This window comes from Emydura macquarii, unplaced genomic scaffold (assembly GCF_026122565.2).
Source record: "Emydura macquarii macquarii isolate MOO-44397 ecotype Brisbane River unplaced genomic scaffold, CSIRO-AGI_Emac_v2 contig_456, whole genome shotgun sequence".
NCBI lineage: Eukaryota > Metazoa > Chordata > Testudines > Chelidae > Emydura > Emydura macquarii.
Window position 1 is genome coordinate 126408 of NW_027130593.1, and position 26847 is coordinate 153254.

General features: G+C 55.2%; 1 protein-coding gene across 1 annotated transcript in view; it reads right to left on the bottom strand.

Moving 5' to 3' along the window:
• Positions 1-404: 404 nt before the first annotated feature.
• LOC137146683 (bifunctional epoxide hydrolase 2-like) overlaps positions 405-26847 on the bottom strand; it is a 36454-nt gene continuing 10011 nt past the window's right edge. Inside the window, exons 3-9 of the mRNA XM_067538170.1 lie at positions 19019-19093; positions 16532-16574; positions 14574-14676; positions 13543-13612; positions 11158-11238; positions 10547-10605; positions 405-864 (exon numbers count right to left, since the gene is read on the bottom strand). Coding sequence (XP_067394271.1) covers positions 780-864; positions 10547-10605; positions 11158-11238; positions 13543-13612; positions 14574-14676; positions 16532-16574; positions 19019-19093 — 516 coding nt within the window. The 3' untranslated portion in view covers positions 405-779. The remainder of the gene's footprint in view (positions 865-10546; positions 10606-11157; positions 11239-13542; positions 13613-14573; positions 14677-16531; positions 16575-19018; positions 19094-26847) is intronic.

Genomic DNA, 26847 nt, shown 5'->3' on the forward strand with positions numbered 1-26847 from the left:
TCTGGATGGTGGGAATCAAACACCAGCAGCTCCTTTCAGGAGATTTCAACCATCTTGGGACAAAAACTCCTCCGCTCACCTGCTAGCACCAAGGTATTGGCCGTGCCTGAACTAGAAAACAGGCCTCTTCTGTTTGGGCTCCAAGCCGATCCAAACCCAGAGGGGGAGTTTGGTGCCACATGTGGACGCTGAACCTCACAAACTATGTACAGGATTTCAGATGAGTGGCTCGGTATCAATAATAACTAAATTAGCTGCCGATACCGGAGACGCTTGGTAAGTCATCCTGCCCCGCTACGCTCGGTTCCTGGATTGAAAAGTTCAGTCACTTCTTAGCCAAGGAATATTCCCCCCTCTCTTTCTGCAGTTGACATGATTTGCTAAATATATCATGACACTGTATTTACTGCTCTCTGCAGCTTTGAGACTTCGATCTGGCCTCCTTGTTTGCTAGGAAACATTGGCATTTTATGCCACAACACATTCAGGGAACGACCCGCCCCAAATCACAACGTGGTGCTAAAACCCCTTGCCCAGACAGTTGCATTCAGATGCAAGTGCAAAAAAGGCAGTTCTCTGCCTGGATGTGGCTCGCTCAGCCTGGACTACTGCACCTTTTCCCACTGGCCAGCTTGCAGACAAACACCCAGAGGCAAAACCGAGCCTGTCAGAGTGCAGCTGCACCGAGTATGAAACTGACAGGACCCAAACCAACGCACAAGCAGCAAGACACTCCAATGAAGCAGGAAGTTGGAGGCTGAAATCTTCCAAAGACAAACTCAGAGTTTCGAAATCCTCTGCAGCAAAGCCTTGTCGTGAACATCCTCCAGCCACTCGATGAGGATCTTATTCAGAGCAGCTGGCCTGGAAAAGAAAGCATACCCCATGAAGTTGTGTAGCTGGGACTGCTCCTTACTGTGTTTTCTCCAACCTCGCTTTCAGGTCCCAAAGTCTTAGGATTCCTCCATTTCCAGGGGAGATTGTGTGGTAGTCGAATAGATCTCGCAGCTGTCCGGGTTTGCTGTTGGGAACTGTATCTTATGTCCCACGAAAAGTGTAGAAGAAAATGCTAAATTTATTAACAACTGGCGGTAACGAGGTGAAATTAACATGGGGAAAATGCAGGCTGCCAGTTTGAACAGGCTGCAAATTTGACCCAAAATGCCTTTTTGACTAAACAGAACGTTAATTATTTTGTTGTTCTAATTTTTCAATCAAAACATCGTACCAAGTCAAATGCCTGGCAGAAGTCCAAGTCTGTTACATCAAAACTCTGACTTTTATCAGTCAAACTGGTGATCTCAGCAAAAGATGAGTTTGACAAAATCTATTCTCCATAAATCCACGTTCGTTGGCATTAATTACTACTCTGCTTTAATTCTGTGTTATCGGAGTCCTGTGTTAGCCAGTCCATGTTTTGCCAGGTATCAATGCCAGGCTGACGGGTCTGAAACCACCTGGGTCAAATCGTTTACCCTTCTTAAATATTGGGGGAGTTACGACTTATTAAAAAATTGACACCAGTGGTCCAGACTATAAGGATCTGCAGAGGTCTGGGCCACTGATGCATCTACACCACTGTCTGACAGCCAGGGCAGAGCCACAATCAGTGCCCATAAACCCTGGGAGACTAAGCACCACAGGATGTGCCATCCACAGACAAGCCAATTGGCAGCACCCCCCACCAACCACTGATTAGTCCAGGGGCACTATTTAAGCATCAGGAGGGAGTTCCAGAAAGCAGTCTGTGCATCTTGGCAGCACACAGCCTTCTGCTACAACACAGCCCACTCTCATTCCCTGTGTAGACCTGGCTCTCACCGTTGGCTTGATTCCTGATTCCAGTCCTATCCACTAGGCCAGTCTGCCCATATCCCAGTTGTGACACCAGAGAGCTCCTTGGCCAGCTCTTCTAAAACTCTTAGATTCAAGTTATCTGGAGCTGCTAATTTAAAATGTCTAATGTTAGGAGCTGCTGTTTAACATCCTCCTGAGTTACTGCTAGATTGGAAAGTATTTCCTCACCCTGTGATACGATTCCTGATACGACATCTGGCTTTTTCCCAATACAGAAACACAGGTCCAGCACTAATTCCCTGACCTTTGTTCCCACTCACTCACGGGGGAATGTAAATGGGAAGGGGTCTGCATCAGTACCCCAGGCCAATGGGTCAGCTGACTCAACCTGCTAGACAGCTTCGAAGGAGAAGACCTACTCGTCTGTGCTTTCTGCCTCCTTCTTGGGATGGCGGCTCCTGTGCGGTACGAGCCAATTGAGTTCTGTTCCCATCCATGCAGATACTTGTCTGCTCAGCTCTAATGATGCATGACAATAGGGCATGGTGACCTCAGCCAGGTCTGGGGAAGGGGCGGGAGGCCTGGGATGCTTGTGCTGAAACTTTTCTCCAAGGATTGAACTGTGAGGCCATTAAGAGGGTCACAGCCCCTGTGGCGATTAAAAATAGGGCAGTGAACTGGGGGTTTAGGGCTCCTTTAACTCCTAGGTTCTGAACACCCCCTTTTGGAGACGCTCAGGATTCATGCACAGAGAAGCAGAACATTCGCATTACCGGGCTGGTGCCCAGACACCATGGTGAGAGGTGCAGGGGAAACACCCGTGACAGACCAAATCAGCTCACCTTGCCTGGGAGAGGCCAATATCATCAGAGGAAAGGAACAGATTCCAGCTTGGGTGATTCCATTCTGTCTCCCTGAACTGGGCACGGGATTCTTCGTCATTTCCCACCCTACAATGCCCTCTGGTATCGTAGTGCTGCCACACGGCTACGGCAGCCCCTGCCGCCACCAGACGATGGCGAAGAGGGCGTCCGTGAGGGTTGACAAGCTAGTGTTTGTAAAGCACACAGCTCTTTGGGGAAAAGGTGCCAAGTGGTTCAACAAAGAAAAGTGCAGAGTCCTGCACTTAGGACGGAAGAATCCCACGCACAGCTACAGACTGGGGACCGACGGGCGAGGCAGCAGTTCTGCAGAAAAGGACCTGGGGGTTACAGCGGATAAGAAGCTGGATATGAGTCAGCAGTGTGCCCTGGTTGTCAAGAAGGCTAATAGCATATTGGGCTGCATTAGGAGGGGCATTGCCAGCAGGTCACGGGAAGTGATTATTCCCCTCTATTCGGCATTGGTGAGGCCGCATTTAGAATATTGTGTCCAGTTTTGGGCCCCCCACTACCAAAAGGATGTAGAAAAGTTGGAGAGAGTACAGCGGAGGGCAACAAAAATGATGAGGGGACTGGAGCACAGGACTTATGAGGAGAGGCTGAGGAAACTGGGCTTGTTTAGTCTGCAGAAGAGAAGAATGAGGGGGGATTTGATAGCAGCCTTTAACTACTTGAAAGGGGGTTCCAGGGAGGATGGAGCTAGGCTGTTCTCAGTGGTGGCAGATGACAGAACAAGGAGCAATGGTCTCAAGTTGCAGTTGGGGAGGTCTAGGTTGGACATTAGGAAAAAGTTTGTCACTAGGAGGGTGGTGAAGCACTGGAATGGGTTACCTAGGGAGGTGGTGGAATCTCCATCTTTAGAGGTTTTTAAGCTGAGGCTTGACAAAGCCCTGGCTCGGATGATATAGCTGAGGTTAGTCCTGCTTTGAGCAGGGGGTGGGACTAGATACCTCCTGAGGTCCCTGCCAACTCTAATATTCTATGATTCTCTGATTCTAAGTACAGTAGCAGGATTAAGAAAGAATGAGGGGTGTCTAATTATCTGCTACGTCACTGGGCAAGTGACAGGGCATTGATGTCGCATGACCACCTCCAGCAGGATTTGTGTCCAGTGAAAGACACGGATGTCGAGAGACGTCCCTTCTTCTGACTTCAATCTTAGCGAGCGACTGTGCTGGATAACATCACCCCTTCGTCTGACAGGTGCGGATATATTAGAGCTACTCACTGCCCCAGGATTAAAAGGCGGCGCATTGACTGGCTAGACGATCAGCTGTCTTCTACAGCAGCCAACCACACCGCAGCTCTCTCATAAAAATGCTTTTTGATGCGGGTTGTGACTTGTCCGTGCATGTTGGCTCCAGCATGGCTGGCGGGGCCAGTGCCTGAGTGGTAAATAGAGGCTGCACTTAATGCAGTTAGAGAAATGTCAGCGTGAAACCGCAGGCTTTAAAGCACATTTCTGATTGTGGAAAAAAGAAAAAAGCCCTTTCTAGTAAAAATGGTGAGCGCTGATCGCTCAGCAAAGACTCCACGCTGCTCAGACAAACGCTTGTGGACTGAACGGTGTTAGGGTTTGTCAGAGAAATTAAAGATGGAAAAGACCTTTTATTAACAGTCGCTTGTCAAGCCCCTCCCAGCTGAGGATCTCAAAGTGTTCTACAAAGCAACCTAGAGTCAAGCCGAAGAGGGGAACCTCAGGAGCCTAGCTAGAGATCAGTTCAGCAACACCACTGATCTCCATTCTACCAAGGAAGCAAGGGTGGCACACATACATTAACAGGCTTGCCCAAAATCACACACGAGGAGCTGGGAACAGACACCAGATCTAGCTACAAATCCAGGTCCTTACACTGGGGCCTATCACTAACTCCTGAACTCCACTGCCTGCGCCTGAAGCTTTTCCCTCCCTTTTTTTAGGCTGTATTGCCCATGGATCAATGCAGAACTCTGCCTTCTCCGATCTTCTCCAGTGCCTCGTCTGGTAGCGTTTGCAGTGTCCAGGGATAGGGTTTCCGCTGGTCAATTATTCTACAGTCCAACGGATCTCACCAGCTTTGGGTGAGAACAAAGCCCAGTAAGAGTATCCACCAAGAAACAAAGGTTATTTCTAAGGTGAGGTTTTGATTTCCTCTTTTAGAATCTAACACAGGCAGCTCTGCCCTCTCCTGCCGCTAAACCTGACTTAGGGAACAGCCAGAGAACAGATTGCTCATTTTGCAAGCTCACGGCTGACAAGCTCACCAACAACTTGTGGTTTAGTAGCTTCTGCCCGTCACTGTGTCTGGAACCTGAGTCATTCCTGGGAAATCCCTTGAAGATTGAGTTGCATGCGGCTGACTTCCTAGAGTTCTGTATTTAATTCAGCGTTTAGAGCCAAATCCTCAGAGGGTGTAAATCAAGATAGGGTCTGTGAAGTCTGCTTCCTACACAAGGCAGTAATTTTCCAAGAATTATGTGTCGGGACCTTGAAGCTGAGACAGGTAGAAGCCACTGCACTGAAAACTGGCAACAAGAGGAACTTCTACCAGAGTGAGAGAGACAGACAAAATAAATCAGATTTAATCACATTAAACAGCCGTGGAGCCAGGTAAGTTCTGAAAACATCCATCCTGACCCTCCTGGGTTATCCGCACACTAAGGCAGAAGCGAGTTTTCACCTCAGGAGATTGTGCCGATGCTGGTTTGCCAGTGAATGATTCAAAACCAGCTTTGTTCCAAAAGTTCATCAGGATCGGTGTGTCACCTGAACGAGGAACTCAAACTTGTCTTATCGGAGGAAACCTGGGTTTGCAATTGACCTGAGCACTTGAAAAAGCATTTTCCTGTGCAGCAGTGGGGCTTTCATGACCTTTATAACCAGGGGGTTGGACTAGATACCTCCTGAGGTCCCTGCCAACCTTCATCTTCTATGATTCTACACCAACGGGGCTGAGAAGATAATCACGCCCACTTAGCCCAGCTGGGAAAATCAGATGGGTTCCAAAATCTCCCCAAATGTAAGGAGCGTTTCGATCCCACGGCGAGGTAATTCAAACGAGGAGGGAGGGCCTCGGAAACAGAAGCAGCTCTTCAAACCGGCCCAGCAGCCACGCAGGCGACTTACAAACTCTCTGCTGGTTCTTTTCAAGGTGATCTCTGCTTGATCGCTGGCAATATCAGTGCTCTCTGGGCCTGCTCCGAAGCCCACTGCAGTCAATGGGAGGCTCTCCAGACGGCTTTGGACCAGGCCCTCTAACCCCACGTACAAATTATTGCTCTGTTCAATCCGAAATGCTACGCTCCAGCACGGCTTCAGTTCCGGCTGAGGAGTCTATGCGGCGCCTGCTGAGACAGGCAACCCTGGTGTTCTGCTGCTTTCTAGTTTCTTTGAGCACACGGACCATTCTTCAGCACCGATCTCTCGCCAGCCTTTGGACTGTCCAATGACTCTGTCCTTCCCTGCACTCGCCACGCTTAGCACTGCCATTCAGACCTTGCAAACCCAGGAGTGGCGTGGATGAGATTTTATCTCATCTTGTAAAACAGCAGAAACCGAGTTTGATTCATGCGGCAGCGCAGAGAGATTTATCTACCAGCCAGCAGCATTGATCATACGTTACAGCTGGACTTTGCAGAAACCCAGTTGCTCCTGCTGATTTACTTCCCTGCCTTTCGGTCTAGCTGCTTTTTTACAGCCGCTTTGGCATTCAGGCACCCCAGTGATTTAGTTCAAGGAGTCACGGATGAGCGGTCAATGGGGGGAAGGGAGAGTTATTTCCCCAGAAGCCTCCGAGGGGAAGATGAAGTGCTCTCCCTCAGACGTGCAGAGGCGGTTTTAGGGCATGAAGGAGATGGGGCTATATGGGTAATCTGGGACGACGGATCCTTTCTGTGAGGCTGAACTATAGGATCAAAACAGAACGGAGCCTCATTAGACAAGAGACAGAGGCCTAGGGCCAAATTCAGGGCTGGTGGTTTCACCCACTGGCTGATGGGCGAGTGCAAAGGAATCTAAGCTGTGTCGTTTCCTTTCCAGTGAGGTGAAGAAGAAGGTTTAATTGAAAGAAAAGGATGGAGCCTTCCTTAATTTAGACCTGCTGATCCCCTCCCCACGGCGGGTCTCTTTTTGCTTGGGCCAGGCCCTTCCCACATACCTCCGACGTCCTGCGAAAAACCGGAGACAGACAAGGGGAAGGAAGAGGTGGGGATATGTTTAGCACTTTCTTACACGCCCCCAGTGATGGCGTCCCCCGCCCCCATTTTCCTGGGCAGACTGCTTCTCAGGCTCCTTGGGAGGAAGGATGGGCCAGTGGTTAGGCAGAGACTTGAGTTCAATTCCCTGCTCTGCCAGTGACTGCCGTGTGACCTTGGGCAAGTCACTTAGCCTCTCCGGGCCTCAGTTTCCCATCTGTAGACTAGTCCTGCCCTGCCTCACGGGGTGTCTGAGGATAAGTATATTGGTAACACAGTGAATTGTCACCTGGTGGAGAAGAGCGAGAAAAAGCAGCTGACTCAAATGATCCAGTCCTCTCAGAGACTGCTGGAAGTGTGTGTGTGTGTGTTGGCGTAGGGGGTGTCTGGGCCTACATAAATTAGACCCAGCTCCTTCCAAGAGGGGGAGAAGGATGAGGCAGCACTCTGAAGCAGCATCGAAGGAAAAACAGTGCCAAAAAGGCACAGGGGCAGGAGAAGAGACCAACAGCTCCCGGGGAAAACGTCCTGGGTTTGGGGAGAGATGGGCGCAGACTAGGGCCTGCCTCCCCTGGAAACCGAGGCCTTGCCTTAGAGGTAAGAGAGCTAGAGGCCTTGGGTGTAGAGGAGATGCACCCTTCGATAAGTGCTAGTATGTTAATGACAGGCTGCTGAATCCCCTGGGGCTGGATAGCATCCGCCGGTTCACAGTGTTCACGGCCGGGGTGCTCAGACACGCCAGTGAAACGGGCCCTACAGGGACCATAGAATTTGTAGGCTGACCTGTCTGACATTCAGCTAACTTCTGCCTTTTTCTAACTACATCCTATTACCCCGGCTCATGCCCGCCTGCCTCACCGCACACGATTCCTCTCCCACTTTCCCCCTCCAGTTACTTGGAGATGCTGACGAGAATCGCCTCTCAGCCCGTCTCTGAGCCGCACACACACAACTGTTCTGACCTGTTCTCGTGAGACGATCCCTCCCGGCCCTGCTCATCTGCTGCTCTCTCTCTGTCTCCGTTACGTACTTGTGGGGAAATAACAGGCAGCCGATGACATGGGCTCAGCTGATGAGGCTGCTTTGATACAGCTAATTTAAAAAAATGGGCTGGATCACACTGTTCTTTACCTAATGGCAAACTGCCGGAGGATGTTCTCAGCAGCTGCATCACGGTAATGCAAGGATGCGGCGCAGAGGGTCACAGAAGGGCTGATGCCACTGAAGATTCTTCCTGCAGCCCAAGGGATGAGTGGTACTGCAATAAACTCTTGCCAGCACTCGGCATGGGTGGTGGCAGGGTGTTGGGATGGTGCTGAATAACTATATCGTATTGCGATGGACCAGTTCGGGACATCTGAGTGCTGGAGGGTTCTGGGGTCAGGGCTTCTCAGCACTAGACAGTGGAAAATCACTCAGAGGGCCAAACTTGCACTGGGCACTGACATGACACATCAATGTGTGTGTGTGTGTGTGTGCGCGCAGCTGTGCTGATGTGGAAAACCAAAGGTCCTGGTCGGCCGAGGGCCAGTTCACCTGGTGTGAACACGTGGAGGTGGGTAATGGTGAATCTGGGACTAACAGACCTGGGTCAACTCACCCTGCAGAACAGCATGACAGCAGGGGCCCGGGTGACGAGAGAGTGAATATCAGCCAAGCCCTGTCGCCCCCTCCCAAATGATGAATGAGGATATGCTAGATGGTACGCCAGCAAAGCATGTGTTGCACATCTTGGGGACATGTCACCCCTTTGGAAAAAAAGGACGAGTCCCGGGGGATATCACAGGTTATACACACACATATCTAAAGAGGCTAGTGATACTATTGGACAGAAGAGGGATTATGGGCCCAGAGAGCCATCAGGGTATCCAACAAAGTCCTGCCACAAGGGACCTTAGATCAGAGGGCCTCGAGGTAGCCCATACCCTGCTTTGAGGGACTCAGAAAGCAGGCTGAGTACCTGAAGGGAGAGCAAGAAGGAAAGACGTAGCCTTCATCCAGAAGCAGTAGCTAGGCCTGCTTTGTTTGCGAATGAGGATACTGTGTAGGGCCTGCACAGTTACGGAGAGTTCACGCTTGGGAAACTGAGGCTCATCAAGGAGAGGCATTGTATAGCCGTTGCTGTTTATCTGTGATGCTTGTTTCCAAATAAATGGCTTTGCACTGAAAGAACTGAATCCGAGTCTTTGAATTCCCAGTTGTGGGTACATAAACCAACCTCGGCCCAACAAAGGGCCATGCCTTTGGGGTCAAATCCAATAGTCTCGGTTCAGGCAGAGGCTCCTCTGACTTCCCTGGGAGTTTTGCCTGAGCAAGTGCTGCAGGAGCCGGCTTGGCGGGTGGAGCCCCTCCGAATTCATGTGCCTGCTCAGGAGCGGCGTCGTGGCCCCAGGCAGTCAAGTTGCCATCGAGGTGGGCTGGGCTCGGCATATATATGTTGACCTAACTCATGGAGGTGCTGAACAATCCCAGCGCTCTGAAGTCAAAGGGAAGCTGGGGGCATTCAAAACCAGAGCCAAATATTCAGTGATCTGCCAGGAATCATTGGTCTGCCCCACCCAGCATAGGCCGATACTTGCGGCTTCAGAGAATCATAGAAGAACCATAGAAGATGAGGGTAGGCAGGGACCTCAGGAGGTATCTAGTCCCACCCCCTGCTCAAAGCAGGACCAACCCCAACTAAATCATCCCAGCCAGGGTTTGTCAAGCCGCAGCTTAAAAACCTCTAAGGATGGAAATTCCACCACCTCCCTAGGTAACCCATTCCAGTGCTTCACCACCCTCCTAGGGAAAAAGCTTTTCCTAATATCCAACCTAGACCTCCCCCACTGCAACTTGAGACCATTGCCCTCTCATAAGTCTTGTGCTCCAGCCCCCTAATCACTTCTGTTGTCCTCCGCTGGACTTTCTCCAATTTGTCCACATCCTTCCTGTAGTGGGGGGCCCAAAACTGGACACAATACTCTAAAGGTGGCCTCCCCAGTGCCAAATAGAGGGAAATGATCACTTCCCGTGATCTGTGGCAATGCTCCTACTAATGCAGCCCAATATGCCATTAGCCTTCTTGACAACCAGGGCACACTGCTGACTCATATCCAGCTTCTTGTCCACTGTTACCCCCAGGTCTTTTTCTGCAGAACTGCTGCCTAGCTCATCGGTCCCCAGTCTGTAGCTGTGCATGGGATTCTTCCGTCCTAAGTGCAGGACTTTGCACTTGTCTTTGTTGAACCTCATCAGATTTCTTTTGACCCAATCCTCCAGTTTGTCTAGGTCACTCTGTATCTGATCCCCCCTCCTTCGTATCTACCACTTCAGAGGAAGCGTTAAAAGCCACTAATCCACCCAGCTAATTGTACAAGGCTTCATCCTTTGGGGTAGGGGGGAAGGAAATAATTCTCAGTGATCCACGCAGGCGAATCCGTTCACGGATGATAGCACAAGAGCTGACTGCCCTCACTAGGTTTGCTTTCAGCGCTACAAGTGTTCTCGGTCATCATCAAAGCCAGCCAGCCGCGGCGCGCCCCGACTCCCTCGCCATGCCTACTTACACTGGTCCAAAGCTCGCTCCGTGCACCCAGGGCACTGGAGCAAGAGCCGGTTCAAAGCACCGATGACATTCAGGACCCCAGCGGTTGCTGAAGACGGGACTTTAAAAGCTAGCAATTCCCCGCCCCTCCCCGCCGTCCATACGGTACCTTTCCATCTGAGTCCAGTGTCCACACTCTTCAATGTGCCTCCGGCTCAGCTGGGGAATCTGGAAGGAAACGGACAGGAACAATGAGACCCTGTTTCACGTCACAGATGCTGCCACGCTCCCCAAGGGTACAGAGGCTTTTAGAAAAGATTGCAACTTAGGACCTGCCCCATCAGATCAGACCCACCCAGCCTGGCCCCAGGACACCAGTGGTGGCCAATTCCTGATGCGTGAGAGGAAGATCAACTCCCAGCCCTAGTGGACTTGGCCAGGTGTGTGCTGCTTTTCCCGGGTAGGAGAGAGTTCTGCCCTGCCCCCTGCGCATGGCCTGACGCAGGAGATGTGATCGCCCTTCTCGACTTCTCGGCATGCGCCGCTCGTGGGAGTTAAGCACTCGTTATTAAAGGCAGCTGCAGGCTTTGCTTCGAGGACGTCCTGCTACTGTCAGCTCTGCACAGCTGCTTCACCTGTGACGTATGATCCAGTACGAGGGATGCATGAACTGGGATGGAGTCCTAGGGAACGGACGTCAATGACACGGAATCTCCCTGGCGGTGCTGGGTAACGGCGTGGGGCAGTGTCTTATCAGGGTGGCTAACGCCCATCACTTACCCACTCCTCCATGCCTTTACTCAGTTTAGGATGGAGAACAGCGTCCTTCCCAGCGGTAACCATCAAAGCTGGGACCAGGATCTGCAGGGGACAGAGACAGGGCTAGGAAAGGAGATGCCCCCATAGCAAATCTTCCCCTCTTTAAACAATCTCCGTCCCCAGCTTGGCAGCGATCAATCGCCGTTCCCAGCAGTGCCGCGTGCAGCAGGCTCACGTAGCATCCAGGGGAGTGGGCTGAGCGGGGGCTGTGTGGACAAGAAGGGCGGCTACCTGGCAGCTTCCTTGTTCACTGTATGGACAGCTGCACCACCTCAGACGCCCAGATCTGCGAGGACGGGGTCGGGAACACGGCTAGGAAGAGTGGATTGCTCTCAGATCTCAGCCCCGAGCAACAGGCAGGGGCAGGAGTTGGGCATCCCGGGGGCTGCCTCGGGCAGCAGGCAGGGTGTGCGGAGAAGTGGCAGGTCCGCTGACTGGCTGTCTGCCTCCCTGACTCCTCCCCGCCGCCCCCAAGGTAACAATCACTGTCAAAGACCACACGCAACGGTGCACATGAAACTCCTGCAGAAGGGGAGCCCCAGAGCCTGTTGCAGCTGCTCCGCGGCAGGTAACCACACTTGAATTTCAACCCCAGTTAATCCAGTGCATGGAGAGCTACAGGCTCCAGCCCCTACGTGTTGGGACCTCAGCAGGCATCTCTGCTCTGCTGTACAGGAGATCACCCTCCCGGAGGCGCACAGGCACTCGGGTTACTCTAGAGAGGAACCCTGCAGAACTACCCCAGTTAGGACAATTCATGCCCGTCCAAGTACTGTGGTCGTTCCAGACGTAGCCCCAGCGAACAGACCGCAGAGAGCAATTCTGCCATGGCCCAAGGCAATCATTCCTAGATCTGAGACCATGACGACCATCTAGCCTGGCCTCCTGCGTAAGCGGCCCTGAGAAAACAGCTGGACGGATGGAATAGGTGGGATCTAATGAGCTTTTCCTGTCTCTCTTCTCTGAATTCTCTAGGGTAACTGCTAACGCAGAGAGAGCAGGGCAGGAATGGTGCAAGCGGGACCAGAACCCTAGAGAGACGTGCCCGTCACACACTGCCCTGGGGCGAGGGAGAACGGACACAACATGGCCACTGTCTGCTATAAATCACGAGCGAGTCACTCAATCCCCCAGCTCAGCGGTAGGGCAGGAAGAGTCCTTGGCTGGAGGCTGCCCACTGGCCCAAGAGTTCTCGTTTGTGTTAATTGAGACTGAAAATGAAGTGAGGTCACGGAGCCAAAGCGCGTCTGAGCCTCAGTCCCTGCTCCAGCCAGCTGGGTAACCGGACAGTGCCCATTGCGAAGGCAGCATTGCTGAGTGGTTAGCGTATAAGGACTTCTGTCCAGCCCATTGGCCTACTGTGTGACCTTGCTCATGCCACCTCAGTTCTCCGTGCCTCAGTTTCCCCAGCTCTGTAACGCCCCTTGAGATTTCAGGAGGAAAAGGGCTACGCGGGGGCCGATTCCCAGTCTTCTGAGCACAGCGGCGCCTGCCCCCAGGTTCCGGCGTGGGGAATAAGTGAAAGCAGGAAGGGCAGGACACCGCCGGCACCGCGGCAGAGCGCTCTGGGAACTGCTGAGAGCAAGTTCTAGGACTGTTCAAATCCTGCTGGGCGGGGGGAAGGGCCAGATGTTTAAAAAGCATTTTGGTGGCTCCCCCCATGAGAAGCAGGCATGGAAACACCTTGACAGATCTGTCCTCTGGAAGAGGGCTCTGCACCACAGAAGACAAGAGCTGACGTAGACCCACGGGATCACCCCGTCCTGCTCCTGGCCGGCAGAGGATCGCTGAGGCCAGGTGTTTTTGTCCACAGCCCCCTACTCCTGCCCCGGGGAAGCTTTTCCTTTCGCAGGTGCAAAGGCGGCCCTGCGGGACCAGGTACAACGGCGTCCCAGGTGCGCCTGGGGGCTGAGAAGGAAGCAGCTGCCCATTCACGTCGTGGGGCGTACTGAAGGGGGATGGGGGGGGGGGGTAGGTCTCAATCCCAACTGCTGGGGATTCCCTAAGTGGGGACGACCCCCAGCCCCACAAGGTCCCCAGGCCAGGCTCCCACATGGGGGGGGTGCCACAAAAGGGCACCCTGCCCTTCGCCCACACTTCCCCTGGCACAGGATCAAGGGAACACAGCCATTCCAGACGCCGGATCACGACGCGCCCGCCAGCCTCTTCTCGTGTTAGAGGGGACAGCTGAGCCCTGCCCGTTACCAAGCCGGCACCACTGGCTGCTCTCGGCCTGTTCCCCCATGTCCGTGCGCCCCCGGCTTCGGGATGGAGAAGGCTAGCCCAGCTCCTACCCGAGGCCAGCAACAGCCGGCAAGGGACAGCGGGGCTAGGATCCGCTCTGACCTTCTTGTTTTTTGCAGAGAGGTTCCACTGCCAGTTGGCTCGCATGTTCCGGTACCAGTTCAACGGTCTCCTAAGGGAGAGAATCAGAGAATCCTAGAAGATGAGGGGTGGCAGGGAGCTCAGGAGGTATCTAGTCCAACCCCCTGCTCAAAGCAGGACTAACCTCAGCTATATCATCCCAGCCAGGGCTTTGTCAAACTGCAGCTTAAAAACCTCTAAGGATGGAGATTCCCCCACCTCCCTAGGTAACCCATTCCAGTGCTTCACCACCCTCCTAGTGACAAACATTTTCCTAATATCCAACCTAGACCTCCCCAACTGCAACTTGAGACCGTTGCTCCTTGTTCTGTCATCTGCCACCACCGAGAACAGCCTAGCCCCATCCTCCCTGGAACCCCCTTTCAGGTAGTTAAAGGCTGCTATCAAATCCCCCCTCATTCTTCTCTTCTGCAGACTAAACAAGCCCAGTTCCCTCAGCCTCTCCTCATAAGTCTTGTGCTCCAGCCCCCTCATCATTTTCGTTGCCCTCCGCTGGACTCTCTCCAACTTGTCCACATCCTTGTTGTAGTGGGGGGCCCAAAACTGGACACAATACTCCAAATGGGGCCTTGCCAGTACTGAATAGAGTGGAAAGTGGGGAGGGAATTAAATCTTCACTCGGGATCGCTGAGAAGTTCTGTGGGGCTGCATTCCCTGGGGAGGCACAGCTGAACCGGGGGGCCAAGGGTTTGGCTGATCTGGGATTTCCTTGCCATCCCTGGGCCGGCCCCCAGCCCTCTTAGCTGCACTTTCTACGGTCGTTGATCGTGGGATCGAGCTGGGAACAGGGGCTAGCCCCCAGCCGGGCACGCCTGCCTCCAGCAGTGGGGAGATTCGCAAGAGCCCCAGGCCCGTCGGGGAGTGGCTGGTTCACAAATGAAACAGCCGCGGGCCTTGGAACAACTTCCCTGGCAATATCCCAGTCAGAGCCTCCATCGCCTGCCCCTCCCCAGCGCCGCAGGCTCTCGCTTGTTCTCTACGTTAGCTTTTACCTGAAGCCAGACGTTTTGTACCGCTGGATGAAGTACTGGAGATCGGCTCCCGCTAGGATCTGGCTCGGGGGTGGGTCGTCCGGCATGCCAACCAGCAGCCCGCCTGCAGAGAGAGCAGAGGGGAGGGGAGAACATCTGTTGTCAACGCCGCGGAAGAGATGGGCTGCGCACGGCCCCAAGTGCGCGGCTCCAGCAAACAGCAAAGGGTTGCAAAGTGCCTCCGGAGATGCCCCGCGCCCACCCTCTACCAGCCTGAGTTTGAAAGCTGAGTGACACGCCACGAATGGGATTCAGGCCAATGAGGGGGGAGCCTTGTGGTGATGGGGGGGGGAGGGACAAGGGGAATGGGGTGCGAGTTTCCTGCCAGCCCAGGAGTTCGGGCTCCCAACCCGACATTTCAGCTGCTAGATGAGCCGCCTCCTTTCCCAAGGCGCTTGGCAGCTGCAGCTCCCGCTGAAGGCTGAGCGTGCTCAGTGCCGGTGACGGGAACGCCGCTTATTTAGGCGCTTCGACGTGGATTTAGGTGCCTCGACTTCATGCACCAGAGCCTGAGGTGCTTGGCCCACCGGCCGCAGGGGCGCACAGGCCCATCGGTGCTAACTGGCAAAGGGTTCTCTGTTCTGCAACAGCAACTCCGCAGAGGCCTGACAAACTCACTGCAGCTAGCACACCACTGTCATGGTATTTATCGGTACCGGGGGGGGTCACACCAGTCTCCCCCGCAGCCGGGGCGTGGCCAGAGGAGAACACGGCCCTGGTAGCGCTCCCGGCGTGATGTTAAACGCATCGTTAAACTGGCCCCAAAGGCTGGGCCGAAGCTCCATGGCGCTGCGAGTCTGGGTTGTTTCGGCGAGAGACTCATTGATTTCAGTTCCGCTCACGTGGCTGGAGAACAGCTTCCAGCTGAACCCAGAGACGATCCTCAAACTGAAACCCACACGGAGGCTCGTGCTAGGTTGGCTTTGAAGCTGACTTCAAGGCCTACCCAGGCATCTTTCTCCTGCAGACCAACTCTCGGGGCCCGGAGAAGTAACCCGGGACCCTGTGCTCAGGCCGACCCTCCATCTCTGCTGGCGGTTGTTGCAGGAGTCCGTGACCCATGTCGGGGTCCTTGCCCCCACGGGGCGATGCCCAACGCAGGCGTATCCCTGCTGCTATTCTAGTGCCCCTGCGCCGGGCGTGGCAGCGGTGATTTTACTACCAAGCAGTGCATCAGGGGATTTTCAAGGAAGGGAAGAAACCAAAGGAGAGAGAGAGGAGTTTCAAACAAACAGACGCCCGCCGGGCTCTCGTTAAGATTCAGCTGCTCCGCTCCATCCCGCTGGCCTGGCCGAGGGGTGCCTGCGGCTGCCCAGTTTTTAATTAAAGGGGCAGCTTCAAAGGCGTTTCTCAGACTTGCTAACGATTTCAGCACCGCCCCCCCCCAGGTTTATGATTTCCCCCCAGCAGCTTGCAATGAAGAGCTATTTCTTTCTTCACCTCAGCCGCTCTCCTCCCAGAAGGCACCAGGTCGGTTTGTTATTGCAGGGTCTCTCCCAAGCCTCGGGTTGCACATGCTGGGGTGTTATTGTAGGGCTGGGTTGCACTGTAACGGGACAATTCATCGCTTCTTTCTATTTACCCCTCCATGCACCCTTTCTCCCCCATCCCCAGACTTCCTTTGTTCCAGTGAGCAACCCTACAATAACACACCAGCAGGTGCAGTCCAACCCCCAGGAGCCACCCACTCCTTTGTTACTGCAGGGCTGCTTGTGAAGTCGGGTCCGCTCACCTGTGGAGCGGAAGGGAGGCGGTACCGGGAGTTTCTCGGCAGTGCCCCACTCTGACAAGGGTTTGAAACCTCATCGAGGACAGAGCAGCCTCTGCCACTAACGCCAAGGCTGGGAGATAACGAGGGAATGGGGTGATCAATCCGAGAGGACCCCTCCCTTCCCACCTAGCCCGTTTCATACCCTTACCTCGCTCCTGGACGCTGGTGGTGAGCAGAGCAGGGAGCTGGTCCTGCAAGGGAAGTGCCTCTAATTAATGGGACGTCATTAACTCCCCGCAGAAATGCCAGGGAAACAATTCCGCGGCTGCAGGGGTTGATCTGTGGGGCTGGATTAAAAGAGCTGTGTGCACACAGCTAGGCTGAGCAGTAACTAAGGTGTGAGGGTCCAGGGGAGGGCACTTGGGGGCACGCGCACAGCCCATAAATAGAAGAAGCGTGGAAGAGGAAGGATTCAGGGGGACCCAAGGGGGTAGCGAGCAATGGGGAGAAATTCACAGAAGGAAGGAAGGTCGGGACAAGCTCCGGGACAGCGAGAGGGATCTGCCTGGGGAACAGACTCCCTGGGGAGGGGTGCGCACTGCCCCTAGGAAATGTGCTGAAGGGAACGATCCTGCCTTCAGACTCTGCCCCACAGGCTGTTCCCATCTCTGCTTCCAGCGGTTCTCTGGGCCAGGTTGTGATTCTCAGGCGGGCACAGGAGGCAGGCTGGGAGCGGGTGGGCCCACAGGGAGGATTCTGGACAGCTCCGGCCCTGGCAGGCTGACATTAAATGTGGGGCCCTGTCCAGCTTCTCAGGGGATTTCAAACAGGCCGGCATCTTTCACCGGCATGAAATTTACTAAAGATTCCCCCCACCCCTTTAACAACTCAACGCCTTTTCACAGTGATTCCATCCCTGTTTCTGCCCCACACAGAGGCCAGGTTCTGCACACATGCAGGCTTCTTCCTCGTGAAAGCCCCCGGCTCCATCGCCTGCGAGGGCAGCCCCTGAAGAGGAAGCTGATGAGCCTGGGAACGTGGCTGGCCATTCAGGGAACGGATCCACCCTGATGACTCGGCGCTGCGGGGAAGCGGCCGGCCAGGCTGGAGAACGGTTCTCCAGAGCTCAGGATTGAGGTGCTTTTGTGGGCCACTGAGCCTCCGCCGTGCTCTGCTACCAAGCGCAGCCACAGAAGCGCCATGGGAAGGGGCCTGCGGGGGCGTTTCGAAGCCAGGAGCTGCCAGACCAGACCAGAGCAGCGCAGGGTTGGCTCCGAGCAATGGGGGCTGGTGGTCTTTGTCTGTGGGCTGCTTGGGTTTTCAGGACCTGGCCAGGGCCGTGCACAGTCCTAGCCAAGGCTTTGCTTGCCTGCCTGGCTCAGAGCTGGCAGACGCTAACACCGCAGAGACTAACCCAGCCAGCCCCAGCCAAGACGCGCTGCTGGGTTTGGGGCGAAGGAGAGTCCCAGTAACTCGCCGGCTGGCCCCGCTCGCCCCACGCTGCTGCTGGACCACAGTCCATCTCCACTGGGCCGGAAAACACGCGCCACTTCATTCCTCACCCTCCACGGCCCAGCGGCAGGCAGGAGAGTTGGACTCGATTCCCAGGCGTCTCTCACTCCCTGGACTGTCAGTGCTGGACTATTACACCATTTGTGCTGCAAAGGTCCCGGCAGCCAAGCCAAAGAGCAGCAACGATGGGCCGCACGCGCCTGCTTCCAGCATGCGGCTCCCTCCACAGCACCCCCGGGATTGACGCCGGATACTAGGTAGATAGCGTCATTCCTGAATTATCGATAGCGGGGGGCAAAGTGCGGTCGGGCAACCCGCCCAAGGCATCCGGGTGGGTGAGCAGCTCAGCCGGGATTAAAACACCTTAACTACGAATCTTCTGCCTTCCAGACGTCGAGTTTGTTTAGATCACAAAGCTCTAGTCAGGGTTTTGGGCCTGACGCTGCTGAGAAATATTCGCTGCCTCCGTTCTAGGTTAATGACGTGATTTGTATTGATGTGCTCGGAGAAAGAGACTGAGAGACCCGATGTAACCCTTGGAGAGCGCTCAGGTTGGGCCACAGGCTCCCCCCTCCCCCCCACATTCACCCCCAGCCACAACAGAATATGAAACGGACGTAAACCAACACACTGCTGCCTGCCTGCCTCTGCCAACAGCCCAAAACGCTGTCTGCAAGAGAGGTGGGAACAAACCCTCGTTCATCTCAACGGAGGCTGTTAACTCTGAAACCTACTGATGTTATAACTGCCAACATTGGTCTCCAAACATCCAGCGGGTCCATCACCGTTGGATGGAATGGCAGATATTGGGATAAGGGGCTGCTACAGTGAGCAATGGGGAGCTCACTAAAGTTTCAAGTCCCTGTCTGTGGGGTGAGGAGGCAGGGGCAAGAGGTAAGGGGGATGTTGAGTAACGACGACGGTGCCAAAACTTCCGACTGAGCCTTGATGCTGACCCCACCCAGCCCCCAAATTTCCAACCAGGCCTCAGAGGAGAGAGATGGGAGCAGCGTTAACCTTGGGGATGTTCATCTGCAGGGTTATAAGACTCCCTGGCCACAAATACAGCAGCTGTTTGGGTTCAGGACTGGATCGTCAGCCTCCGCTCCCCTGCCTCCAGACCCCAGCGATGCTCCAAAGACCACACATGGCACCCGCTGCCCAGCCGCACGCCCCACCCTACCTCCTTCCAGATGGATCGGATCATGGTACTGAACGTCCTGCTCAGGTCCTTCTCCAGCTCAGCCTCTGCCACACCCTGGAAGAGACACAGCAAGCGCCGCTTTCAATGGCTCTCTCCACGGACGACCCAGAGCCCGGCAGGCAGCTCAGGGTGAAGAAGCCTGCAGGGGAGAACGGCGCCGGTTTCCCAGGAGTGGGGCCTGTCGCTCACTCGCAGGACGGTGACTTTTCAAAAGGCAGCGAAGTGCTACATTAGGAGAACCCGGCTCGCCGTGGTCAGGGGACCAGAGTCCTCAGGGCCTACGGACCCTTTGTCTCTGGTGGCCCCGACGGCCGTTCAGCGAGCTACGTGAAATGGGCGCATGGCACAGTGCAGCACGGGCAGAGGCAGCACAACGTCCCCCCACCTCCCCAGGGACCTCCAGCTCTCCCACAAGCGTTCTCACCCCGCCCCAGGGCGCCAGGCGACACACGCAGGGAGGTACACGGAGAACAACGGGGAGAGAAGTGAAGTCACGCGGCAAACATGGGGCAAAGCTGGAAACAGAACCCAGGAGTCCGGGCGCAGCGTCCTCAGCTTGGCCCACGGGAGGAGAATCAGTGGCAAAGGTGCCGGACGTGACCGTGGTGTCGTGACACACACATCCGTCCCTAAGGAGCGGCTCGAGACCCACCCAACTCATTTAACGTAGGGGCTGCCGAGCAGACGTCAGACGTGAGAACGCCGGGTCACCGGCCCAGCGAGCTGCAATCCGGCTGGTGACTTAAAGCATGAAAAGCTCCGACAACACCTTCCCACGCCCCTTCCCACCGCCAACACAGGCAGGGTCTGAACTGGCAACCTAAAGGTGCGAGGCTCTGACACATTTAAAGACACTTTATCTTAAAATCCCGCAGACGCTGCTCAATAATCTTGGGCACCGGCTTTCTGTGCTGGCAATCTGCTGACTAGCCCGAGCTGTCGGCTGGGACTAATCTAACAACCCTGCTTGCGTTTCAGTTCTGCTTTCGCTCTCACGAGCGGTCAGTTAAAATGAAGCCCCTGTTAGAAGAAGAATTCACTGAGAAAAGCCAAATGCTCTCCAAAGAAGGGGAAAGGTTCACAAGCGTTGGGGCTGGGTGAGGTTTTTTGTGTGCAGGTTCCCCACAGCTCCATCAGTGCTGATGATGCGTCGTGCCGGCAGGCGTCTCTTGTGTACCAAGGCCAGTCTGGAGACTCGCACAGTGAGTTTCACGTGCAGTGAGAACAGGGGAAGAGAGGGTTAAACACAATGCGGGGTTCTGGCCTGCCCTGCAGGGACAATCTGTGATGGGGGTGGGGAGGAAGGGACTGGAGTTGTAAGCAGTTGCTTTTCATATAAAAAAAGATCGCCAGTTTAAAACCATCACAGAGAGAAAGAGTGAGAAAGCACAGAGCAGCTCAGTGACTTGCCCAAGGTCATACAGGCAAGTCTATAGCAGATCAAGGCTCCCAAATCCTACACTATTGGACCATCCTTCCTATACATCTTTAAGTAGGGCTTTGTTCCCACTCCACCATAATCTTGGACCACAAATCATATGTCTTATAAGTATTCCTCACAAATACGTACTTCTCTCTCATGAGAGATTTGGGGGAAGCCTGGAGCATACACTAAAGGCTGTCTACTCCACCGAATTCCCAGGACAGGAACTTCACTGCTTGTATAAGACACTTAGCCAGTAACCGCTCTGGCCAGCACTGAAATGCAGCCAGCTCTGGGCTGGAACGTGGCAGCCCGACAGCCCACAGAACCAATGCACTGAATCAAACAACACCTAAAGAATCCTGGGTCAGGGGAAATTCCAGGAGGCAGAACGCAATTACCCCGTGTGGCGTTTGCCCAGGGCAAAAAGGTTGCTTTGGCTTCGCTGTTGTGAAAAGTGCCATGCGTCCTTTGATAACCACAAGAACTGAGTTCATCTCTCATCTGAGAGACGGTCCCTCAGGGGCTCACGATACCATTCACACACACACACACACACACACACACACGGTACCCAGCAGGCTGAGCCTGCTGTTTTACAGAGCTGCGCTGTCGCCTGGCATGGGAACAGCCTCCCGCTCGAACCGTCTGGATGGCGGGAAGGGCCAGGAAGTGATGCCGTCACTAAAAGACTTTTGAATCCTGCGCTCCAAAGCCCCAGACGCCTGGTGGCCCTTGGAAGCACAAGAGAGCCGCCAAAGCGGCAAACCGAACGAGGGGAGGAAAGGCGGATTGGAAAGAGAAGCCCCACGAGGAAAGGAGCCTGCTGCATGGCGCAGAGGATGGAGAGCATAGCCACAGCTCAGAGACCGGGCAGGGCTGAGGGCCATCACTGACCGATGGAGCTTAGCAGGAAACTTCCCACAAGGGCAGGCTATTCCCTAGTTACCCCCAGGGGGTTTCCTGCACCTTCCTCTGCAGGGCGGGACGCTGGGCTGGGGGGATCCCTGCGGCAATCCCGTCTGGCCGTACCTGTGCTCCTAATTCCGGCCCTGGCGTTGACATTCGCTACCGTTGGCCTGGTGCCTTGAGCTACACCCTATTAAAGTGCCCATCCAAATCAGGGACTCTCTGCACATCATCAAATCCCGCGGGTCAGGTGCCCTGGTTACCACAGGGTTCAACTCTGCAGCGCAGACAAGACCAGACTACGGTGTACCCGGGACGGAGGCTAGGACCTGGCTCTCCCCTGGCTTCTGTCCTTGCAAAGCTTTCAGCTCTACCACGCCAGCTCGTCTGTCAAATCTGACCTGAAGCTCTTTGCTGTATGCTTCCACAGCACCTAGCACAAGGGACCCTGGCCTCCAGCTGCTATAGCACGGACAGAGCCTCAGCGGACTAGCTAGTATCTCTTACAGGCGTTGGGTTATGATGCGCCTCTTGAAAGTCGCCCTTCGTTACGATGGGGACACGTTAACCAGTGGACGCTGTCAGAGCTTCTGTTTAATGCCCCCACACCCCCACTCCTGGCAGCTCTGTCAGTGGCTTTTCCCCACCTCAAAGCACAAAATTATCCCTGAGCATCTGGGCAGGATGGATCGCAAAGCGAGCTCCAAACCGCCCCAACGCGCTGGAGGAGGTTGTGGGATTAGCGTGTTTCCATTAAGAAGGAGAAGCCGGGAAGACAATGCATGGCAGCTTCTGCTCTTAAACAAGAGGCCGTTTGAGACGCTGTCAGCTCCCACCTGTCCCCCCTGCCACGCACACGTAATCTGCCCCGGGGATTGATGCTTTTCAGGGCAGGGGCTGCTGCTTTGCCACGGGTGGCGTGGCTTGGGTCATGCAAGAGGCTGGTCCCTGTCCCCAGGAGCTTACAGTTTAAGGGCCTGATCCTGCAAACGCTCACCCGTGTAACTGCACTTACGTGGTTCAGTGGCACTACTTGGGTGGGTAAAGCGGAGAAGTCCCTGGAGATCTCCCAATACTGCTCTCTGTTACCCTGTATGGAAATCTGGACCCATCAGCCATAACTGAGTGCATCCAGGAGTGCCGGAACCTCGGTAGAAGTGGGGGGTCCATGAGACTCCTCCTCTTCCCTGAGGCCCCGCCCCCTGCTCCGCCTCTCCTCCCCCAGGCCCCATCCTCTGGCCAGGCCACAACCGGGCTGTGGTGAGAGTCGCCCAGGGAGCCCGGGTCACTGTGGGGAGCCCCTCGTCAGCTCCCCTGCCTGCGCTGCTCCGCTCCTGCTAGAGGCTTGCAATTTGGGGGGGGGGGGGGCAGCTCCGCCTAAGTTAAAAAGGGGGTGGGAATAGTCCTCCCACTTTTAATAGTGTAGGGGGGCAAGGCCCCCCGGTGCCGGCTCCCCTGACTGAGCCAGTTCACCATGCGATGCCCAGGGTCCGGCAGCTTTTCTGCCTCCCTGCAACACTCTGCCAGGCGGACGGAAAACTGAAGCGGCAGCAGCAGAGGGGGAAGCGCGCGGAGCTGATTCAGGCTTTCCAGGGCTTACGCCGCAGTTTAGTTGAGCCTTGCACAACTGAATCATTATTCAGGGAGGGGGAGAGAATAACTAAGGAACGGCAGGCCCAGGCACTGCAGCTGTTTCGAAGCAAGCAGAGTGAACACAGTCCGGCTGCCGCAGCCTGGCATGAAAAGGGGAGATAAATCCAGCCTGTCACAGCCCGATTTATATTTGCTTCAGGCTCCAGGTGTTATTCTGGCAAGTGGCAGGCGCAGGGATATTTGGGGTGCGTGTGGTCTATTTATGGATGCTGGCCGTGCTGCCCCTCTTGCAGGGGGCAATTACACAGCTAGCTTGGGTGGAGAAGTGCCCGCCCGCTCCCAGGGGAAGGCAAGTCTTCAATCATATTGCCCTTACGGCCAAGAAGGCTAACGGCACATGGGGCTGCATTAGTAGGAGCATTGCCAGCAGCTCGAGGGAAGTGATTATTCCCCTCTATTCGGCATTGGTGAGGTCGCATTTGGAGTATTGTCTCCAGTTTTGGGCCCCCCACTACAAAAAGTATGTAGACAAGTTGGAGAGAGTCCAGCGGAAGGCAACAAAAATGATGAGGGGGCTGGAGCACAAGACTTATGAGGAGAGGCTGAAGGAACTGGGCTTGTTTAGTCTGCAGAAGAGAAGAATGAGGGGGGATTTGATAGCAGCCTTTAACTACCTGAAAGGGGGTTCCAGGGAGGATGGAGCTAGACTGTTCTCAGTGGTGGCAGATGACAGAACAAGGAGCAATGGTCTCAAGTTGCAGTTGGGGAGGTCTAGGTTGGACATTAGGAAAAGCTTTTTCCCTAGGAGGGTGGTGAAGCACTGGAATGGGTTACCTAGGGAGGTGGTGGAATCTCCATCCTTAGAGGTTTTTAAACTGTGGCTTGACACAGCCCTGGCTGGGATGATTTATTTGGGGTTGGTGCGGCTGTGAGCAGGGGTGGGACTAGACACCTCCTGAGCTCCCTGCCACCCCTCATCTCTGAGTCTACGACAGCAGGTTCGATCCAGCTGTACGCTCCTGCTCTTGCTTCCCACTGTCGGCAATCACTAGAGGTGCCTGTGCCTGGGAGGGGAGGCGCCTGCACCCCGCCCCTCTCCTGCGGTGTGGTCTGTGCTTTGACATTTTGCGATCCCGTGCACTAGATCATCTCTTCCCCTTCCACAGAACGCCGGGCAAACATGCAGCCACCTGCCTGGCAGTGACAAATGCGGCGGTCAGGGCACAGAGAGAGAAGAGATGCTGCCGCCTTGCTCTATGGGGACGTTTGTATCGCACGAGACAGGTGTCTTTCTGCTCTGCTGTTCCTTTCTTTCCAATGGTTTAAAAGCAGAAAAAGCCAGGCACCAGTGAGGCCTCCTTGCAGGAGGATGAGACAGGCCTCTCCTGCGAGCAGCTCCCATGCAACTCATCCCCAGCAGCATCGCCTTGGCCATGCAGAGGAGACTCAAAGCAAGGGAGCCGGAGTCTCCCCCCACTTGGCAGCAGGGAGCCCCACCTTCCAGAACCACGATTCAGTTCTGGGCACCTCAATACTAGAGAGAGGTATTGTTATAGTACTGCCTAGTGGGTGCAATCACGGCCCTACTGTGCTAGGAGCTGTACATACGCATACTGATACCCATCCCTGTAGTACCGAGGTGCCTTTCACCTACCAGAGCTCGATACCAGGGATCACTGGTAGGGGATATTGGGATATTAGCCACAGCCAATGGGCAGAAACGGCAGCACAGACGCTCAGGTTATTTTACATTTCCTTGAACATTCAGATGTTCAGCTCCTACCCCGACAGACGTTCTCTGGTCTGCGTCTTACAGGAGGTCAGACTAGACGATCGCAAGGGTCCTTTGGGGCTTTGCAATCTATGCATAAGAGTCCTAGCCAGGGAGAGTCTGAGCCGTTCCCACACCTCCATGGTCTGCCCTGACTCTGCAACGTCTCCTTAACTGCAAGCGGGGTGGGGCGAGCCTAAACGAGCCTAGCAGAGGGGAACAATGAACATCTGTGCATATGAATTTGAAGCTGACTCGCTTACCCTGCGTTTTCTGAGCCTGTACCAGGCCCCTTTTGAGGTTTTGCTTCCCTAGGACAGCACCCGTTGCTCCCTGTCTCTCGGCGGATGGGTCTCCCCTGCTAAGTTAGGCTGAGTGGTCGGCCATCAGCCCAGCCCCGGGCATGCATACACACTGCGAAGCCCCACCCCCAGTCCTGTGCGGTCCCACGCGTGGCCCCAGGACTTCTGGGGCCGTAGCCCATGTTTCTGGGCTGCTGTAGGATTCTTTCCCAGCGAATAGCGGGACAGCTTGCCTGGCTGTCTGACCGCACCGGGGAATTGTGGGAAGGCACTGGAGAACTGTCAGCACTGAGCAGTTTAGCCTTCATCCTGGGTTACCAGCCCCAGTGAAAGCTGGAGCCAGGTTCTACCTGCCCCCTCCAGCTAGCCCCAGCAGAAACAATCACTCAGCTTCCAGGAGAGGGATTTGGGTGCGGACGGAGGGTGGTTAGAGCAACTCCCGGTTAAGAGGCTGGACCAACTCTGCAGGGCAGACAGGGCTCCCGCTCCTCCCTTCCTAACGACATTGTGCAGTGGGGGAGATGTGCTCTGCTAGATGAACAGCACCAGAACCCGCAAACTTCCCTCCCTCCTGGGAACAGCCCCAGCCCGCACTGCTTCCCCGTCACCGTCTCCAGCCGGGAGCGGAGGAGGGGGAGGAGGAGGGCAGACTGGGTGCACTAACCCAGCTGCGTGAGGTTTGTGCTACGCCTGAGTCCAGCCCGCAGCCTGACTCGCTCTCGTTCGCAGGCAGGAATACAACAAATTCACGCCCAGCCATGGCGCAGGGAAAGCATTTGGCTGCTTGCCTCGCTGTTAATTCCGGTCCCCGTCTAGCAGGCTCGTACTTCCAAGTATGTTCTCGGCCCATGCAGATTGGAAACTCCCTTCAGAAGAAATTGATGCTCTGAGCCGCCCAGCCAGCAATCGCATTTACACTGCAGCCGCGGCCTGTAATTCCCACGAGCAGGTGCTCATCAGCTCGCTCCCACCATGTGCCCTTCACCGTGTCCTTGCTGGCCCCCTCCCCGCTCAGTGCTGAGCAGCAGGGGTTCAGTGGGGGGTACAGCAGCAGAGGGGTGGGGGGATAGCGCCCACTCGTATTTATACACCTGCAGGCGGGTTTCCAGCAGAGCTGCACACGGGATAAGCCCCAAAATCTATTCTCCAGAGCGGCTGTTCTGCCCGCAATAGCGCAGGACCCCAGCGGTCGCTTACCTAATGGAAGAAAACACAAGAGACGGCCCCAGAAGAAGGCGTCTAGCACAGCTGGATGCGAGGGGATGTTGAACCTGATTAATCGAGGCTGATTGCAAGGAGATCCCCAGAGGAAGCTGCGGGCGGACAGACGGACGACGCTCCCTGTCCGGGAGACAAGGCTCACACAGTCTAAGCTGAGAATGGGACTCGGGTTCAGGGCCCTGCCCCTGCAATGCCGTGAATCTCCTTCCCTCTAGGCTGCTGGCCGGCCCTGGCCCTGGCCCTGGCCCTAGAGCAGGGGTTCTGAAAGGGGGGGGCACCAGGCTTTTAGAGGGGAGTTGCGAGCTGTTCGCCCACAGGCATGCTGGGGGCTGGGGCTGCCAGCAATGCGTGGGGCTGACCGCCTGAGCCCTTCACAGCTGGGTGGCCAAAGAGCCGCTGGCCGGGTGCCCACTCTGAAAGCAGTGCTGCCCCCAGCAGCAGCAGAAGTAAGTATGGCATGGCCTGGGGGGGTCCTCACTTTTTTTTGGGGGGGGGGAGGAGGGGAGGGCTTGTTTAGTCTGCAGAAGAGAAGAATGAGGGGGGATTTGATAGCAGCCTTTAACTACCTGAAAGGGGGTTCCAGGGAGGA